The sequence below is a fragment of the Sander vitreus genome, chromosome 11 (assembly GCF_031162955.1).
Source record: "Sander vitreus isolate 19-12246 chromosome 11, sanVit1, whole genome shotgun sequence".
In the NCBI taxonomy this organism is placed as follows: Eukaryota; Metazoa; Chordata; class Actinopteri; order Perciformes; family Percidae; genus Sander; species Sander vitreus.
This window is the reverse complement of record NC_135865.1, coordinates 24829249-24844410: the sequence shown is the minus strand read 5'-3', so window position 1 is coordinate 24844410 and position 15162 is coordinate 24829249. Positions and strand designations below refer to the sequence as shown.

At 40.5% G+C, this 15162-nt stretch overlaps 1 protein-coding gene across 1 annotated transcript in view; it reads left to right on the top strand.

The window, feature by feature from the left end:
• lats2 (large tumor suppressor kinase 2) overlaps positions 1–15162 on the top strand; it is a 29971-nt gene that overhangs the window by 5402 nt on the left and 9407 nt on the right. The window contains exons 2-3 of the mRNA XM_078262501.1: positions 3746–4480; positions 15002–15134. Coding sequence (XP_078118627.1) covers positions 4115–4480; positions 15002–15134 — 499 coding nt within the window. The 5' untranslated portion in view covers positions 3746–4114. The remainder of the gene's footprint in view (positions 1–3745; positions 4481–15001; positions 15135–15162) is intronic.

Sequence of the window (15162 nt, the reverse complement as noted above, 5' to 3'; positions counted from 1 at the left end):
TAAACTGACTACAAACAAGTTTTAAAAAAATGATGAACAGCTTGTCATTATGCCTCTCGGCATGGTATTCCACTAAAAGGTGTCCTGCTATGCCTTCCATTCATCAATTACTTTCATGTGTCAGGATAATTGTTGCTCAATTAACCGGGTGAATTTCTTTTACTAATCTACCTGCCAATCAGATTTTTTGAAATACAACCAGATCAATTAAATGTTAATTGCTTAACAAAATGGTTGGAATAGCAGACAAACCACAGCCGTGTCGAAACCTGCCAAGATGTGATTGTGTCTGGCAGTTTTTCCATGTAGGTACCAAACCGGATCGGTATCTGGAAACCAGACATACTTGCCACATCTGCCAGCCAAACGGAAATCTTTCTCTTTCTGAGAAAGATATTTGAAGCTTGTGAGCAGCTTAGTTAGACAGGAAACCAACCCGCCTGCCAGTTTCAGGGCCGTCATCTGTCAATTTTTATTTTTATATAACCTCAAATTAACCAGCCAAGTCATTAGGAACAAAGTCTTATTTACAATGGCAGCCTGGCAAAGAGCAAAGCCTCTCAAGGGGGGGGGCTTAAAGAGAAATGTCAAACATTAAAGACAGCAACACACATCCAGACATTTTCAACACATCCACTACTTGCATAACAAGCATTACACGTGACAACAAACATTACATTAGGGCTGCACAATATATCGTTATTTTATCGTCATCGCAATATTAACTGGCGCAATAAACACATCGTGAAAGGCTGCGACATATCGTGAAAGACACGCAGAGATTTTTTGTTAGTTGAAAGAAATTATCATTAGAAAACCGCAGTTTTAAATCTCATTGCTTTTTTTTTTTTGGTGGTGCCTTTTATATTCAACTCAGTGTTCAATAAAAGTGTTGGAAATTATTTAATTGTTGCATTTTAGTAGAAGACTGAAAGCAGCAGAAATGTAGAACTGAGTACACTTATATATATGTTTATTCATCGAAGTAGTATCGTTATCGCGATATTCAACAACGTTATCGCACGTCGCATATTTTCCTCATATCGTGCAGCCCTGAATTACATACAGTCTAGCACACAAGCATCTAGCAATACAACAACAGAACAAGAGTAGCATACACCAGCAGTAGGACAAACAGGCAAAGCAAAGCAGCAGCAGCAAGGGTATTGCTCGGTTAAGTGAGACTTTTAATTTAGTTGATCCCAAATGTAAGTAAATAAATACAGATTAAGATTAAATCTTTTCTCTCAATCATCTGGGATGTTATTTCAGGTTTGGTTTTATCACTTGCACTCAAGCTCATTAACTTAGAAATGCAAACATTACATAATCTCCATTTTGTCATACTATGCAAGCTGTTAATTCATCTTAATGAGGGGCGTGTTGCATGTAGTGACAAGGGTCAGATAAATAATAAAATATGATTTGGGCCTTTGAGAAGATCAGATATGGTCTAACATCGTCACATCGTCCACTTCCTTATTCCGACAAATATCAAACCTACCGTGACATCTCAGGTTTCACGGACTTCTGTAACATTTGAAGTATTTGACCAAAATAAACAAACTAACAAAACATTTTTAGGCAGTTAATTATCTCATGTGGGGCAGAAGATAAATCCTTTTGACTTTGGTGATCCCCTGACTTTTCCTCACCGATGAACGCGTCACATGGGTCTGGTTTCTCCAGAAATTCAAAGACAGACTTGTCATGGCGGCTTGTTCAGAATACGATCTCCTATCATACTAAAATAGTTCACCGAAACGTGTTTCTGAAAACATTTTAAGCCAGAAATAGGCCATGCAGTTGCTGAATCTGTCTTCATTTCAGATCAACAAAGGTCAGTTTAAAAGATTTTCGTCAGATTTTGAGAGACTCTAGTCATGCTCATTCCGCTACCCGTTTCCGGGTTAGCACTCTACCAATCAGATGGGTCATTTGAGTCCGACTGCCGGCAGTGCCCGCCCCGCCGATTATACATGTCAAATCGGCCAAAATGAAGGCCGACGGCCCCTCGGACGGATGACACCACGGAACACACCAAACAGACTCGAGTCACTGACCTCGCCAGACTGTCCAACGGCCAATTATCGGCCCGGTGCGTCAGCTCCTTTAAGCATAGATAGCTCCACAGAGCCATTGGCATGGCTGTACAGTCTTAGTCTTGTTTTCATCCTGTCATTTGGGAGTTTTATTGTGGTGATGATATGCTGGTTTACATATCATTCAGAGACTTTTTCATCCAGGCAAGAGTAAATTCCTGTGGGAAACACTTAGGGCTGCTCGATTATGGGGAAAAAATATAATCACGGTTATTTCGGTCAATATTGAAATCACCATAATTTAACACGATGACTCGTTGACTTCTGGAAAGATGTTGCAATTATTGAACTTTAAAAAACAGAGGAAAAAGTGAAATAATGCAACAGTAAAAAAAACAAAATTTGCCTTAGTACTTTTCCTATTTAAACTTTATTTTTTCATTCAGAACACATGTATGTTTTTCTCGATTATTCTGTTTTTGTGATCATTGGGAGCCGAAATCATAATCACTCGATTACATTTCGATTAATTGCACAGCCCTAGAAACACACAATCTTTGTCATAGTTCATAAGCTTTGGATTTACGATTATAACCAAATACAACTTGCGCCCCTGTCCGTCAGTGTTTGTTGTGAATTCTGTGCTTAATATCATTGATATAACCTCACAAACCCCTCACGTCTCATTGTGTGAGCGTTCCACATTGGACTGCAGGTCCTCACGTGAGGCTCGGGACAGGAAAATGTGCATTTACTCCACACGTCATCCCATCTGCCCTGGAGGAGTAACGCTGCTGTGGCAGAATGCGGAGTATGCTCCTCCAGATAAGACGGTCAAATGGTGTTAAATGTCTGATCACAGGGGAGCATCACAGGCAGAGAGGTTGCCGCAGGGAGGGCCGCTGGTTTTGACCCCACGTCGGAGCTCGCTGTCACAAGGGTGTTTACCGATGACCACGTAGCAGAAGTATGTAGTGATGGGCTGACTTGTGCAACCACTGCAATGCGTTGATGGAGTGTGGAGGGTCAGTGTTTCATGACCCCTAGCATTCCTGAATTATGCATTAGGTATGCACCAGTACTGCTCATGCACTACTAATACTGAATCAGACTTCCAGAATTCCAGGTTTTACCAGTCTCAAACGGGTCCCATGTGGCGCTTATCACATTCTGTAACCATTACTAAAGATCAAGACATTTTGTTGTGAAATTTTTGACCTATTAAGAAGTAAGGTTACGCTAATATCAGGCTGGAATAGACCTTGTTTTAAATACGAGATAACAGCTGATATTATCCACCTCTGATGTGATGCCACAGAAGATGTTATTAAAACCTGATGGGGAATACAAGTGTCCAAATTTCAAAACATTGTCATTTAAATGTAAAACACATGTTATATTGGTGTGGTTAATCAATATCCTGCTGCAATGCACTGATATCAACGTGTATGATACATTAAAAGTAGTAGGATTTCAGCCGCCAACATATTTAAAATTCCCAGGCTGTTAACTTCTATTACAGCAGAATGTCTGAGACCCTCAGCAGTGTCCTATCTGGTTCACTTCTACATATTTGGTGTTTTTGTGCTTAAGATGTAAATTGCCCAGCGCTAGCTTTAATTTTAGAATATAAAAAAAAAAAAAACATGAACACAATGCATGACCGCAGTCACCAGGCTCTAACTCCATCCCCTTCTTCACAGGCGAAGATTGGCAGCATCATGGTTTGGCTCTGCGGTGCCCTGGGGACCGGCTGCATTTCCTGGAATAAGCTGGAACCTGAGCCTTGAAAATCACACCATGGAATGCCTGTAGTACCACACCTCACCTTCATCCAGCCCACCAGCATCAGCAGGAATCAGAAACACAAAGAGAGACACAAACAAATACTTCCAAATCTGTGCCTCCGATCTGTGCTCGTGGAGACTCTTTACTATTTAGGTCAGCCAGCTTGAAAAGGATCTTTTGGACGGTGTGGGGGAGTGCCTGTGTGTGTGTGTGTGTGTGTGTGTGTGTGTGTGTGTGTGTGTGTTTCCCTTTTAGAGTAGGTGCCTTCCCTGGGCACTAAGGCAATGAGGCCCAAGACTTTCCCAGCTGCCCCGTATGTGGGCAACACACGCCAGAGGCTTCAGGAGATCAAGGAGGGTTTGAAGCAGCCGGCAAAGCTAGTGAGCCAGGCCCTGCATGGGGGCAGTTCTCGGACAGACGGTGGCAGAGGGGCCGACTGCAAGAGCGGGAAAGACACAACCAGCCGACAGCAGCAGATGCGACCCCCGCAGAAGTTCAACAACTACCAGAATGCCTTGCGGGAAATCCGCAGGTCCCTCATGCCCTTTGCCAATGAGTCGGGTCCATCTTCCGGGTCAGGGCAGCCTGCAGGCGCCGGGGAGGTCAACCGGCAGATGCTGCAGGAGCTGGTTAACGCCGGCTGTGACCAGGTAAGCCAGAGAGATAGCAAGACACAGAGTGAGTGAGTGAGTGAGTGTGTGTGTGTGTGTGTGTGTGTGTGTGTGTGTGTGTGTGTGTGTGTGTAGCATGTGTCTTGACAGTTTGTCACCCCTACAAACTGTCAAGACACATGCTACACACACACACAGTGGGGTGTATGGTCCTCTCCTGGGCATGAGGATGTGCTTCGGATGCTGCACCTCTCTTCTGTTCTATACCAATCTAACCATCCCTTTAATATCTGGGTTCGTATTAGTGCTTTGTAGGCTACGTTGTAACTAGGGTTGCACGATATTGACAAAATGTGATATTGAGTGTGAATGTTGCTATATCGATATTAATTTCAATATTTTTAAACTTTTATTTTTGTAAAATTACAAAAGTTATGGGAAAACTCATTAAAATAGATTCATAACAAATAAAACAAGTTTTCTTACAGAAGGCCGCTGTTCCCAGCAGCAGCAGTCATAAGCCGGCTAGCATGCGGCTAGATTTCTAGGCTAATGCACCCCTAGTTGTAACTCAGTGAGTCAGTCTGCTTTATTATATTAAAAGAATTTCTAACTGTATTAGCCACAAAAACCAAATTCCAACTGGATATTTTATCTATAAACACTTTTAAAGTTTACAATGTACTGAAAATGCATATAATAGAATTTCCTAAAGAATATTCCTGAAAACATAAAGGTTCTTTTATCTTTATCTCATTAAACTAAAGTAAAATATGAATGAATACAAATGTGAATGGATGAGAATGTCCTCATATAGATAAAAAAGAAATGTCAACTTGGTTGAATATGTTTTTGGTGTGTTTTGACAAAACAATGTCATTTTAGGTATAGGACAACTGCTGCAAGCTTGTTAAGATTTACAGGAAGCAGTTGACACTTATGGCATGCATGGTTTTTCATTGCCATTATGCTATTTTCACATTTTTGTGTTGCAATATATTGTGCCACCATATATTTTTACACCCCTACTGTATGAATGTGTGAGACATCCACAAGAAGCCTTGAGACAGAGGGTGTAGTGTAGTTCATACAGAGTATGAATACGTTAGGGTCTTAGCAAGTGTTGCTCACTGCCACTTCACTCAGATTGACGAATCTGCTCTGCCTCCTTCAGTCAGGAATTTTTAATGAAGTCAAGAGTGCCATACACTCTTAGATGTAATGCAATACAATTCTTCCCTGCCAAGTGTACAGCACTGTGGTTACGTAACGCGGGGCTTCACATTGAAATGTTGAAATATTAGGTGGATTTCCCAACTGGGCTGTTTGCCGTTTAGTCCCTCTGTCCCGCACAAAGGAATGCGAGAGCGCCATCAAACGTCTCTGGAGAAGAGTGAGGAGGGAGGAGTGTTTCCCCTGGAAGTGAGGGCCTCTTTTACACTCAACCTTCAGCCTCAGAAATAACTGAATAAAGGTGTCATGTGGCTGCTGTTAATCAGGGGTCACTTCACTTCCCTGGAGTTGAAGAAGAGTTGACATCAACATCAAACCACAACATTTTATCTCAAAACTTTTCGAACCATTTTATCTCCCATATTTACAGCTTCAGTTAAGTTTGAAGAGTTTCTCAGGTTGTGAAATGGCTCTCATGCATGTCCAAAAAAACGGATTTCATGCTGTTTGACACAGAGTACGTAAGTGGACTACTTCTACAATTCATTGCACTTGTTCTGGATAAGGACATGCTTCATGTTGCAATGGGGCAATGAAATTATTGGAATTGTTGGGTCTTTGTCAATTATAGAGTGTGGTCTAGACCTACTCTGTCTATAAAGTGTCTTGCGATAACTGTTATGATTTGATACAACAAAAAAAATTGAATTGAAACTGAGCACACTTAGTTTCAATCTAACAGTAGCAATAACAATGCACTGAGGGTCGCTATGATGTGGGTTTGTTGCTACAATGTACTATTGGAAGATGAAATATGAACCAGGAAGTCCAGTTTGAAAGCTTATTAAATGTCATGACACTAGAGATGGCCCGATACCATTTTTTTGCTTCCCGATACCGATTCTGATACCTGAACTTGCGTATCGGCCGATACCGAGTACCGATCTGATACCAGTGTGTCATATATTTTATTATGTTTTAACAACTGTATACTACTATCCCTGTATGGATGTGATATGATTTCTATCTTTGTTGTCAGTCAGGCTCAGGTTAAACCCTTTGTGAAACATGAACAAACACAAACGATGAACGCCCAAGAACTTTCTTTTATTCTGCAGTTTGACAGTCTATCTATCTATCTATATGACGCCACATAGATTCTCTAAACATTAATGAGGAAGTCTGTATTTTTGGCTTCAGAGCCACTGTCAACACTGAATACGAATTAATTACTGCATGTATTGTCTGACTAGCAGCCAAAACCAAGTCATCATGTTAATCAGTATCTTCTCTTACGGAACTGTTGAAAAGCGTTCTTTGAAATGTTTCTAAGTGAAGTGAATGAGGCAGGTTTGATTAATGATGAATGTCGGCATGTCATCACAAAATGCAGCTGGTGCAATTTAGATTCGGTGCACCGACCGGTGGTTAAAGGGCTCTGCGATGGAGCTTGGCATGTGAAGAATGCTCAGCTCAAGCCCATGCACAACACTGTGAAGAAATTCTCCCCGCTACAGTGGAGTTATGATGCTGTCTGTCGCTAGTGGGGCGCAGCAGTTAATTATTTGAATAGATCTTAGATCTTAAAGGAAACTTGTATTCTGTCTTTCAAATGTATGTATCTTTTACTGACATTAACGTTTACAGGGTTACATGTTTTAAAAATCTGAAAATGCAGAAATATAGTGTATGAAATTCTTTTTTTCTATAGAACAACTTACTCTAGGTTTGGCAGGAGAGCTTGAAAGTTCATTTTAAACCTGACACGCTCCTTCAGTGTATTTCAAACATCTGTCAAAGATAACAGAAGGAACTGTGAATAACTTGCAGGCTCCAACGGCTGCGGCATTGAAACCTAGGAGGCTAGTTGACCTCCATTGCTTCCACCATTGTGAATGCACCAGAGCAGTACGGGGGGAGAGTCAATACAAACAGGAAGTGGACATTCAATTGCAGCAGGGTGGAACAGTTCCTTCTGCTGCTGTTGAGTCGCCACCCAATGTGTGGCCTCTCCTCCTCCTCTGTCTCTGGTCTTTGTCCCGCTGTGTCTCCGTCGATATGTGTTTGTTCCATTCTTGCTAGGAATGCACATTTTGAATAATTGTTTCGTAATTACAGTGAATGAATGATTCATCATAATTGAATACAATAATTGTGTACCAATAGAAATGCGAGTAATCAAGAATCCACTATTTAGTTTTCCCATGCAAAGCAAAATAGATCAAGTTAAATGCCACAGTGTTTTTTTAAAAAACTTTTTTTGTGTGCATATTTGTAGGTCTGTTGCAGTCATGGCACAGACATTTTGGGGGCAGGTGCTTAATCGGAAAAATTGTATATCTCATAATTACATATAAACACTAAAGTTACATACAGTAGCACATCTTTTACTTATTTTAAACTATTTAAAACAACATATCTTTAGAGAAAATTAAAAAAAAGGCTGTTCTCTGAATAAAATAATAAACCAACCAATCCAAACTACAAAGTATGACTATGTTCAGTTCGAATCATGAAGCATCAACCAGGCTCTCCTCTCCACACATCACATCTGGGGCCAGATGTATAAACGATGTGTAGGCTACCCACAAAAAAATGCGTACAACCACACATACACTGCTATTTATAAAGGAAGAATGTGCGCGCCTCCAGGTGCACCCATTTCCTCATGTAGACTTCCGACCTGCGTACACATGGTTTTAGCTGTTGAGAGAGTTGTGGAGTTGTTTGCCAATTTTTATGATTTTTTTTTTGCAGTCTACACCACATTCTGTAAATTGTCACAGCATCATCTCCCTGTTAATGATCGTTTCATTTGATCCTGGATTGTGAAGCACGTTGTACAGTCAGTTTCAACATGGGCGCTATCAAAAGGTCAGGTGCTTGAGCACCACCTGGGGCCTGTCTGTGCACATGCCTGGTCTGTTGCTTGCTGACATGATTTACTTTCCCCTGACCTCCAACAAGCACTGACAAAGGCTGACAGGTCAACACCTAATTTTGTTTGTCAGACATTGAACTTGCGAATACTAATGGCCAAATAACAGCTCTCTCACACACACACACACACACACACACACACACACACACACACACACACACACACACACACACACACACAGTCTATGGATGTATGAGAGGAAATAAGTAGTCTGAGTTCATAATCCAAAAAACATAATTGAAAGACGAGCAAAACAAACTACGCAAACTGATTTGAGAATATTTCCCTTTACTTTGGTCTAATGTTGATTTGTTTGTGGAAGAAGAAAGAAAAAGGAAGAGGTGAAATAGTAAAAAGAACTTGCCTTAAATGGGTAAAATTGCTGATTCAGTTGTCTGACCAGCCAGAGCTCTCTCTCTCTCTCTCTAGACTGCCTCTGATGCTAATTTGACATGTTGAATACAGACTACAATGTGTCTTTACACACCTCCTCGACTTTTCTCTCATCCCCTACACACACACTTGATCGTACTAATATAGTATAATATTTGTGTGTCATTAATAATCCATTAGTACCGTTACTCTGGATGTCTTTCAGCTTCTCTGACAGGCAGCCTCCATTTTTAGGCCACCATGTTGTGGGTCTCTATTTTTCCTTTTTAAGCGTATTCCGGAGCCCTCATGGCTGCTGAAGATCATCTACTGTGTCCTTGAACACCCCTCACCTAATTTCTATTTTGCCTCTTCTGGAGGCAACCTTATTTTTTCAGCCCAAATCTTATCAGCTGTGCTCGACGTCCTCCTCCTCCTTTGTTTCTCTCGTCTTCTCCAGCTGCAAATTACAGAGCAATTGTGCTCGTTACATAACTACTTTTTTTTTTAAAGGGAGGAAATGTTTTGGAGGGGGAGCGAGGGTGTGGGGCAGCATGCCACGCATCGAGATGACAGGGAAAGAAAGGAAGCAAAGGGGAAGGAGGGGTACGTTCAGCGTTTCCCTTCCCTGAAGTTCTCGGCCGTCCTCACAGTCATTCTACTGTACGTACAGGCCAAACTGCAGCAATGCAGGAATCCAGTGCATGATAAGCATATTAAAGCCTTCGACGTGTGAGCAAGCAAACACTGCGGTGTTGATGTAACAATGAGGCCAACAGGCAGTGCCTTGGAAGCAGTGTATGCATTGGTGTTCATGGTTTGCATGTTGGACTTGGCTTTCCTTGGCTCACACTGTAATCATTTTTAAGTAAGGTGTAACCTCGCTACACTTGGAGATTTTTCACGTTGGTGCCATGGATGATAAAGAGTGGAGGAAGACAGCGCAGATTTTATGGCTATCTGTGTGGAAATGATGCATGGACGTCCCTCTCGGCATCCATCTGCACTCTGCTCCTGAATTTCCTCCATATGGCTTTGATTTTCCCATGCTGGAGTGCGTTTCAGAATTGGGTCAAAGAGAAAACTTATATAAAAAAAACTGACTGTCATTGTCGTGCAAAGAAAATAGTGTGTTTGTGCTTCTGTTGGAGCAGTTTGTGTGTAGAGTTTGTAGGCTGGTGATTATGCGTTTGGGATAACTCGGCGGCTTGCGGCCCACAACCATTATGACAAGGGTACAAATGTGGCCTGGATGTTTTCAAGAGAGAAAGAGAGAGAAATGGGAGAAAGACTATCCTGAATAGCTTGAATTCCTGCTTCCTGGGCTGAGGAATGTGAGCAAGGAACATCTGTCGCCATGACAGCTGGGGTCACCAGGCCTGCCTCCACCCAGTCCATGCACACACACACACACACACACACAATCCATGAGAGGAAGCGCAGAACAATTAAAAGCAGTCTTATGGTTTTTTGAGGGTTAAATATCTCGCTTTGAATATGACTTTCTGTCTAAGAACTGTTTTAATGTTTGAAACAAATATTTTTATACTTGTTTTATACAAATGCTGGTTTACTATTCTGTGAAACAAAATATACAATTTATTGAAGAAGAAGTCCAACAATAGAGATCTTCTGTTGCACATAAACAATTCCACATTGAAGAAGGCAACTAAAAGAATAGTCTTTAAAGTGACACAGTCAAATTAAAAATACATTTTCCAAGTTCTTCTCCTGAGTCCTTATGTATAAAATGAGATGTTTATACCAAAGGCCCTCCCCTGTAAAGCATTAACATATTTTTGATGACTCATCTTGAACTCAGGAGGCGGTTTAATAAATGTAGCCAGTTGAAATTTGGAAGGGCTTGAAAGTGTCTGACAGTTTTGAAACTTTATAGTAACTAGCAATCCGACGTGGTATGGAAGTGATAAAGAAGTCAGGGTTTGATCTTCTCTCTCGAGTTCACTTTTTTCATTCGTTACACAATTTTGAATGCCTTTAAGGAGAGAAGGTGTCTGAAGGTGTGCACTGTTACCCCCATTTGAACAGTTATCGTTGCTCGGCCCTCCCTATGTTGGCCGGCTTTAAAATACTGAAACATATGTCTTACTGTACTATACACGTTGTAAACCATGTACAACTCTGTAATTATCTTTTTGCCATTAACGCAAATTAGAATTTGAAAGTTTGGGAACCATGAGGAGAGACGTGGTAGAAAGACATAATGTGACCTTACTGGGCGGCTCTGGCAGCCAGCACTTCCTATTGGCTACACAGGAATGCAACAGACACATGCACACAAACACACAGGAAACGGAGTATAAACAGTGGTGTGTGTGTGTGTGTGTGTGTGTGTGTGTGTGTGTGTGTGTGTGTGTGTGAGAACATGGGCGCAACGGGAGGGGACTAAAGCAGGCGTGTGCACGCAGTAGTGAATTTACACCTATATAGTCGCACTGTGATGGACACCACACACACACTACACAAGGCATAGAAAGTGTGTGGCCTTGGCATTTCCTGGCTTTGAGAGCTGACTGTGCCCATGGTTGCTGCGTTGTCCTACTTTTAAATCATGTATGTTTTGATTTAGTTTCCGCCCAACAAATAAAACTAGTGGCCAGTGTGTCTGAGAAACTGCAGGCAGAAGAGGCACAATATGGCTGCACAGGGATAATAATAATAATCTGTCAATGAGTGTAAATAGTTTAATTGCAGTGACAGTCCAGCAATATGTTGCTCCGAATGTACTAAAGGAAAAAAGGTGCAACGGATAAAATAATTAAAAGACTGTTTTAATGTTATGTAAAAGCAGCTAACGTTGCACATTGAAGATCATCAGGAAGTTGCTAAATGCATTTTTACTATTTTGTCTCTGACTCGAGGCACTTCTATCTGACTGCTCAGCTGCTGAGTGATTTATAAACTAGCTGCAGCACTTTAAAATCTTCTTAAAATGATCCTGCAGCCATTGTAAAGATTTAAGAGTAGGAACAATGTGCTCAGTTCTCCTGGTTCTTGTTAGAAATCTGGCAGCAACAGCAGCAGCCTGAATGTGCTGTGATTTAATGGAGTTTTTGGGAAGAGCAGTAGAGAGGCAATTGCAATAGTTCATAAATAATAATTCACATGTTATTATAATAGTGGCAGAGCACCTATTTTTTTTTAATATCTAGATACTAAGGATTTAGTTACTGCTCAAGAACAGATTTTAATGACAATATAGTAACAATAAATATGCACATATGTAGGTTTTAAATCTAAAGCACCCTCAGTTATAGTTTATCATTGTTGTAATATATTTTATTGAGTGGAGCAAGGATTTAACACTGTTAGGGTTGCTGTGCCCCATAATAAAACCCACCTAATGTCATTTGTAAAAGACTTTCATTTGCGGCTACTGTTACTTACGCGTGACCAGAAGGGGCACCTGAGTGTCTGGGCTGAATGTCTGCTCTGTCAGAGCAGCCGGGCTGAGGTCTGAGATGTCTTTGCAGTGAGGTCATATGCTATTGGAGGGGATTTCCTCATCTAGGTGTGGGTCGCTCCATCGCAGAGGCAAAGACAGATTTTCTGTTTACCTCACACTCTGCTGTCCTGTTTGTTTACTGGTTTACTATTGTGAAAAAGACAGGAAGTTGTTCATCGTCCCGTCCCCCCCATCCTGATAAAGTTCCCTTGGCCTTTGGAATTAAAATAGCCCCACATCATCACATACCCTTCTCTCTCAATGCAAATCAAACCAGCTATTAGGCTAACTGAAATAAAACCATGTCAATCTCTAGGTATGGTGAAGGCTATGTGATGATGTGGGGGGGGAGGAGGCTATTTTAATTCCAAAGGCCAAGGGAACTTTATCAGGATGCATAGTATCCTGGATCCATGAAATAACTGGCCTTTAAAAATAAAAATCTGCCTGCCTCTATGGGAATTTAACATAGGGGTGTACTGACTTATGCCCCCTGTATTTTAAGGAAGAACATTTATTTATTTACGATACATTATTCATTCACAAACAAAATTGGTGTCCTTAAAGGTTGGATTTTTCCTCATTTTTTTAATTAAGGCATTAAGATCAATTTCCAAAAGATGATTTTTTTGTATTCCTCTTTTTAGTCAACTTTAGCATGGGTGTCCTAATTCTTTCACATGACTGTGTGTGTGTGTATGTATGTATGTGTGTATATATATATATATATATATATATATATAGGATATTATATTATTATTTCTGTCTGTGCTTTTTCACTGTGATGACCTTTTTCTTGTAATGTTCTGGTGACTTCCTGAAAGAAGAAGGAATATGATCACTCATATAAAGTAACAATAGCAATTCGATCAAACTTCCTGTAAGTAACTAGATCAATAAGCACATAGACACACGTAAATGTAGGGGAATTGGTTGTGTTTTTATTTTTATTTTTTATGTGTGTGCCTTGAAGGTGTCCAAACACCTAAAAAACAGTATCCTCAACTCTTTGTTATGATTTAAGTCCATTAAACTGCCATTTTGGCTTTTGGCTTTTTTTATTTTTATTATATTGATATAAATTCCAACATTTCAAAATATTGTTATTATAAAACAATTGGTTGTGTCTTGCTGCAACCTAAGTACGTGTTTAGGGTATTGAATGGATTTCTCATTTGAATCTTGAGCTGAAAAGCTTTTAAGATCTCCTGCTTCAAATTAGAACAAGAACCAAAGGAATGATTGGTATTGTTTAATAAAAGGCAGTAAACGCGAAAGGAATGCTCTGCTTCACACTTGGCTGCCGTGTCTCGAGCATAAATTACACGGCAGCTGATGAATAGAAAATGCCAAAGTGGTTAACCAACATTTTTCACATAGGTGACCTACATAGCTCTGGGCTTTCACAGTGACCCACCTGTTTGAGCCTGGGATGAGCTCCCCATGTGTGATTGAGGAGGGAGCCAACAGGCAATAATCACATCAAATGACCATTTTACATGAAGAATTCAATTCTTATGCTGCATAGATATTCTAGAGAAGTTGTGGAAGCTGCTAGGCCACTCATTTTACTTAATCTTACAATCTTAAGCTATTATTATGGTATTTTAGTGTTTTTTAGTATCATATGCAAACTAAATCAGCTTGACATTCCTAATTATTTGGCTGCGGGAGTCTTTTTATTGCAGTTTGCTTCCAAAATCCCATGATCCTTTTCACAATATCTATGTCTTAATCCTGGTATGCTGAATTTAGTCTTTTCACAATATTGTGTGTGTGTGTGTGTGTGTGTGTGTGTGTGTGTGTGTGTGCGTGCCGCCCGCTGATAAATAAAGGTGATATTTTTGGGAAGGGAAGAGATGCATCACAGTGCGTGTTTGGAAAATGGTGGGTAGTGATATAAAGTTTATGTATTTTTAGTAATCTGCAGAAACACCAGTCAGTTGAAAGGAGCTCTTTCTGCTGCAACTACTGAGTCATTCACATTAAATAATCAAAAATCTAATTATCTAGGGGGCAATATGATGATTGCCTTGGCACAGATTCCTTTTCCATCCCCCTACATTTACGTTATTCCCATTTCTAGGAAGTATTATAACAATTTCCAGAAGCCTCATTTTGGTGGTATGTTTTTGTGTGGTGTTGTGACAGGCGCAGGATGTCACTGATATGTGACCCCAGGATGCAGGTGCTTGAGCACCTACTGGGCCAATGTTTTTTTTTTTTTTTTTTTTTATGTGTGTGCCTTGAAGGTGTCCAAACACCTAAAAAACAGAGTTGATTGAAGATAATTGAAGATACCTAGAGCGATGTCTTGTAAAGCTTATGTTTAGTGTTCTTGTGTGTTTGTGAGTATGAAAAGCAAGCTGAATGTCTGGCTAGATCTGAAGTCTTCTTTACTTATTCCTTGATCAAACACTTGTTGTTATAATTCAAATTTTAACCAATTTTAGACTCTTTATATAGGCACCTATTTATTTGTACAGCTACTTGTGTTGAGACAACATAAAGCATTTCAAAACCTTTGCTCATTTTGTTAAATGAAAATGGGGGGGATCAATATGTTTCTCAACATCTCTCTTTGTTTGTGCGTGTGTGTGCTTCACAGGAGATGGCAGTGCGGGCACTGAAGCAGACAGGAAGTAGGAACATCGAAGCGGCCTTAGAGTACATCAGCAAAATGGGTTACCTCGACCCTCGCAATGAGCTCATCGTCCGTGTCATCAAGCAGACTTCTCCAGGTACAAATACAACCTCAATAAGTTGACA